The following is a 5,670-nucleotide window of genomic DNA, read 5'->3' as shown; positions in this document are numbered from 1 at the left end:
TTTATGTATACCTTCAGTTTCAGACTTAAGTTCTTCAAATTCCTTCTCTAACCACTTTCCATGCTTGTCCTGAGAAAATCCATTGGCCTTATCAAGCATCTTTTCAACATCATCTCTATCATCATCTCCTATGCTCTGTGGAATATGATTTCCTACATTTTGCTCAGGTTCCAATGTCTTAATTGCTTCACATTCTGATTTTTTGCTCTTTTCTCTCACACTTTCTTCATCATGGCTTGCATTCACAATGTTCTGTGGGATACTTGCACCTACATTTTGCTCTGAGTCTGATTCCTTCATTGCTTCATGTTCTATCTTTTCAGATAACACTTGTTCCTTCTCCATAACACTTTCACTGTCCTCCATTTCTCGAACTTCAGGCTCTCTGAATCCCCTTTCACTTGTCTCCCCAGTGCTGTTGAAAATGTGATCAGCTTCACTTTTCTCTAATTCTGATCTCCCTCCATCAGATTCATCTTCCTTGATCTCTTCAATCCTAGCCCCACAAATCCCTTTCAAGGATTTTGGCATTACAATCTTCAATATCGATTCCTCTTCATCAAACTTCGCTTTGATCCGATCCAAAACCACCCCTTCAGGAATTTTGAAGGTCTTATTGAACTGTGAAATCTCAACATCTTTCTTGAGCATTACCCACCCCATCATCATCATTTCCTGAATTGGCTTCTCTCCACTAATTGATATCTTACTACCATCTTCACTAATCTTTATGTCAATATTATTCCTCTTATAACCTGTGTTTTAATTGATGCTTCTCAATTCAAATAGTACATTACATACTACAGAATGAAAATGGCAAGAAACTAAATAAACAAAAAGAAAGATTATGAAATCTTTTGGACTAACCTTTAAGATGAGCAATGAGGATGAACATGGTGTTTGTTTCTCTAGACTCAAAAACCGGTCCGGTTCGATCCTTGGCTAACTGATACTGAGAGATGGAAGTAATGTCATCTCTTGTTTTAGTGATTTTGAGTCCTAATTCAAGCTCCATTTTGTTGCTGCTATAATATTTTCTTACAAGGCATGCATAAGATTGAATATTTAAACTAGAAATAGAAGAAATGAGGCTTCTATTGGGTAGTTTTAGTAGTAATATATGGGAAAAGTATATATTCTTTTCTTGCACCTACAATGCATCAAGGAAAAGCCTAAGCCTAACATTACATGATTCTGATATGATTAAAGCTGAACCATTTTACTTTTATTTTATTGATTAAAGTGAAAACTAATTTGGTAGCTTCTGTTTTATGTGTATCTTCCAATATAATCATTTAATTCTTAATTAGTATACCACCCTCTGGTTTTCTATTCTCAATTACAAATGTATTTGCCTGACATGAATGGAATTTGGAAAAAGCAATGATATCTATCATTCATCACCATATGTCTCCTATATATATATAGTTTCAACTAAAAGACAAAATCATGCTATTTTACACAATTAGAATTTTGGCATATTTATAGCATATTCTTATGGAAAATTATCAGGTGTACCGGAAAACATCGGTGTTCCAGTTGTTTTAACTGTTGATTTCAATTAATATATATTATATATATTTTTTATAATTAAGATCAACGATTAAAATAACTGGAACACCGATGTTCCCGGTACACCTGATAACCTTCCATAGGTCTATAGTGGTACATGGATGCATATGAAATAGAAACTAGTGTAGTAGTAAAGTTCATGTAACACTACATTGAAACTAAGTTTCATAACTAACTTTCCATTTATAACCAACCAAACAGTCCTCCATTTACGGATAGGTTGAACATATAGATCAGATCAAATCAAGAACATGCATTATTAGCCTTTATCAATTATATTGCATGTGCCGCCATGTGTATGTAATGCATATGTGATTGTTAGATTGAGGCATTGTGATTCATATGATCTTCAATGCACATGAAGAATTGCAGATTTCAGTTATTTTCAATAAGAATTTGTCGTTACTACCTTCCTTGTACGATTTAAAAAGATATTTAGTTAAGAAGACAAGTAAATTAATCACTCAATCAACTTAAATTAGTTTTTATAGTCTGTATTTATATATTTTATTTGTAATTTTAATTCTAAACTAAGAGACATAAATCTATTTACTTCTTTTGAATTTTAGCCATCATTTGCAAATTTGTTATCATGAATTTGATTAATTTTTAAACCTATATATATATATATATGTTATAAATTGTTGAAAAAACAATCTATGTTTTATACCAAAAATGAAGAATAATTTAAATTCAATCTATTTCTGTAGGGGCAAAAACTTAAATTTAGTTAATTTAGTGTAAGAAAAACTGAATAATTAATTTTCAAACTTGATAGTGTACATTTTGATTATACGTGCTGGTGGTGTTAAAAGTTTTTCAAAATGCTGAGTTAGGTGATTTTTGACTCTGTTTTACTTAACTCAAAAAAGCATATCTGATATGTAGATTGCTCTGGAAGAATCTTCAGTCAACAAAGGAAAAGAAAGCCTCTTGATTCCTCAACAAACTGAGGTATATTGTTTAGGAAAAGTTTAGGGGACCAGCAGATTTATTAAAATTTGGCCAGCATTTAGCCAGCAAAAGGAAAATGAGTGATTTTTCACTATTAGATGAAATCTCACACCATTAAATACACTATTGATGGCTAATTGATGGCTACAATTCACAAAATCTGCTGTCCCCCTAGCACTCCTCTATTGTAAAATACCAGATGCTTAAATCATAATTTGTTATTTATTGATTTAGTAAGTTTGCATAACATGGCATCTTGTAGATTATTCCTCATCGATAATCAAACACTTAAATACTCTGTTTAGCAACGATACTAAATTTTAGGGATAACTAGAGGAAACTCTATCTGCTCTTTCAAATGTTCCAGTTTTTTACATCAAAGTTGAAAGGGAAATCATACTTTAATGCAAAAGCAAAATAAAACAAAATTCTCTAGTAGCTTCTTCCAGAAGAACTTGCCAACACTTTATTTACAACATAATTAAGTGTCTCTGTTGAGTCATTCTGATAGGGTGATAGATGATCTAAAAAAAACAGTGAAGTGGTATGTATATTGAATAGAGGAATTTAAGCCAGTAACACAAGCTTAGAGTTCAGAACTAAGAACAATCATAAGGAAATGAAGCTCATCAGTGACTTGAGCTCTAAGAACAGAAACAAAATAGAGTTCTTCAATGTAACAGTAAATGCGATGGAATTAAAAGAAATAGGGAGATCAGAATCCATAGAATCAGGTTGCAGCACTGGGAAGAATCCATAACCTGAGAAGGATGGAATATGGGAATCAGCAAGGTGGCAGAGAAGATAACAGAATAGAAGGGAATATTCTACGTAGCAGCTGAATGAGAGTGACAGAAAAGAAAGAGAGTTGAGAGAGCAGAAGGAAGAATACCACAATACACTTACTGCCTGAATTCCCTCAGCAGCTTGCTATTTCACCTCTTTCTCAATCTCACGCTTCTTCTGAGGCCCTGAATTTGAGGATCGTCTGCCATCTGTCCCGAGTTAGTTGCAACCTCTTTTGCTAAGGTTGCATGCCTCTCACTTCCTTCCTTGCATTCAGCTATACTCGTACCACATTCGCTCCTAGTTCTCTTTTCTTGTTTGACATCGTTCTTCTGATTCTGATGGCCTATAAAAAAGATATAACTTAAAAAGAAATAACTTAAAACCCCTCACCACAAGAATAGGCTTCAGGAAGCAAGACAGTGATCAGTTATTCCATAAGCATTGATAAATGCAAACAGCCAAACCCCGCATCTGATTGCAACTTGATGCATAATGCATCTTGCTAGGTATTTTTAATTAATCACAAAGCAATGAAGACTATGAGGAATAACATAGTGCAATCCTTAGGAGAATAGTTACATACCATTTTTCTTCTTCTTATCCTCATCCTTATCCTTAATCTCACTGGGGACTTGCACGAGACTCTCTGTGTATACAATGTAGCTTGTTCTGGACGATATAGACCTCGGACGAGCTTTAACATGTACCAGATGATGATCATAAAACATTCTGCGTTGGAGGAGCTCTCCTCTGACATTATATTTGGCCAACCTTAAGTAGGAATCTTTAGGTAACAGAAGAGAATTTTGTGCAACAATGTCACTACCATTGGATAAGCATAGAGGCGCAGAATGTCCACGAGGAATCTGATAAAAAGTCCAAGATGAATGCACTTTGTATTCTCTCATCACCCATATGTTAGTTTTACCGCGATCAGAAGAATACAAAGCCAGGCACCCTCCTAGTAGGACGAGAAGAGTGGGCTCGAGATAACCCATCACTTGTTCAGGCATAGATATGGTTGAGAAACTTCTTTCCTTCAAATCAAATATAAGAATACTATAATCTCTAACACTAAGAGTGGGAGACGACCAATGAATAGCGCCATTCAAGAAGAACCCACCAGATTGCCAGTTGCTAATACCCAAGGGTTTGGAGAGTGCAAAATCAAGATTAGTCCATGAATTGGTTCTCAAAGACAAGCAATCAAAGTGCTCTTGGTCATTCTTATCCTGAGAAGCTACAACAACTAAGTAGTCATCCTGTGAAGCATCATAACCAAATCCATACAAACACACAGACATAAAGTCCTTGCGACGAAAACGAAAAATAAAGTCAGAGTACTTGCGATGACCACGAGAAACAATGTGAGAGTAGGAAACTCTTTTGCTGGATCCAGTTAGTGGGTTCCATACGATAAAAAAATGCGGGGCACTGTGTAAGAGAACAAGCCCTCTGCAGGAGCACATAACTGTAAAATCCAAAGGTGTGTTCTCCTTGAAAGGGAGAGATACCTCTTTTAGTGCAGTGTGGCGGTGAAATACTGGGTCAATGTCAACGGAAAAGGCATTGGAGCAGTCAGTTATGAAGAGGCATACATGGGTGGTTGCGGCAGAGAGGTGAAGATGCGATTTCGCAAAATCGGGATCCGAAATGAGAGTGTTCCAAAGCTTCGAAACGCACTTGAGGCGACCGAGATATTTGACAGGAACCCTAAGTAGGATTCTGTGAATCAGCTCAAGAGGGAGAATGTCGTCAATGCTCTTGCTCTCATGATTCTCATTCTGCTGTTGCTTCTTCTCCTTCTTCTTCTTCATGGTCGATTGCTGTTTTGGTTTGAAATGAAATGCTGTGCTTTTCGCAATTGAAATTGCGTTGAAAACAGAGGACCCATGAAACGCAAGAAGTATTTTTTCATTTTTTAAAAAGTTATTTAACATTCAGATCATATTTAATTTTTTTAAATATTAAAAGTATTTTTAATTTTATTTGGATAAAAAATAATTTTTTATTATTTTAATTTAAGGATAGTTAAACATTTAATTCTTTACTTTGTCCATTAAAAAAAGCTCATAATTAACCATAAAAAATAGAAAATAAAACTCTAAAATTAAATATGATGGGAGAAAAAAATATACTTGAAAGACGAGCTACTAGTGGAAAATTTAGGATTAAAAAAAGTGTTTTTAACCTAAATAAGAATAAATGTGGAGAGAAATTAAGATTAAAAAAAGTATTTTTATAACTATCAAAATTATTTATTTGGTTCCATCTCTTTTGTTAAGTCATTAGAAAATTTTTAATAATAATTTTAAATAAAAATAAATTTTCTCAATTTTTAAAATTATTTTGTTT

The 5,670-nt window shown here is 34.1% G+C and overlaps 2 protein-coding genes across 5 annotated transcripts; both read right to left on the bottom strand.

The window, feature by feature from the left end:
* LOC107641562 lies at positions 2-1,015 on the bottom strand. Its single transcript, XM_021124087.1, has 3 exons — positions 868-1,015; positions 53-755; positions 2-11 (listed from the first exon to the last, which is right to left on the bottom strand). The coding sequence occupies exons 1-3, from the start codon at positions 1,013-1,015 to the stop codon at positions 2-4; spliced, it is 861 nt and encodes a 286-aa protein (XP_020979746.1).
* LOC107644942 (F-box protein CPR30) lies at positions 2,858-5,221 on the bottom strand. Of its 4 annotated transcripts, none has more exons than XM_021103355.1 (3): positions 3,899-5,220; positions 3,605-3,658; positions 2,858-3,027 (listed from the first exon to the last, which is right to left on the bottom strand). In XM_021103355.1, coding segments are annotated over exons 1-3 (1,290 nt in total). In that variant the 5' UTR covers positions 5,133-5,220; the 3' UTR covers positions 2,858-3,025. The 4 variants fall into 4 exon arrangements, 3 of the variants coding, with proteins under 3 accessions (XP_020959014.1, XP_016204403.1, XP_016204404.1); XR_002347677.1 differs by lacking the exon at positions 2,858-3,027 and adding an exon at positions 3,054-3,287 and having other exon boundaries at positions 3,433-3,675; positions 3,899-5,221; XM_016348917.2 differs by lacking the exon at positions 2,858-3,027 and adding an exon at positions 3,054-3,287 and having other exon boundaries at positions 3,419-3,658.

Source organism: Arachis ipaensis, chromosome B05, assembly GCF_000816755.2.
Source record: "Arachis ipaensis cultivar K30076 chromosome B05, Araip1.1, whole genome shotgun sequence".
Classification (NCBI taxonomy): domain Eukaryota; kingdom Viridiplantae; phylum Streptophyta; class Magnoliopsida; order Fabales; family Fabaceae; genus Arachis; species Arachis ipaensis.
The sequence above is the reverse complement of the archived record's forward strand: the minus strand, read 5'-3'. Positions and strand labels throughout refer to the sequence as shown.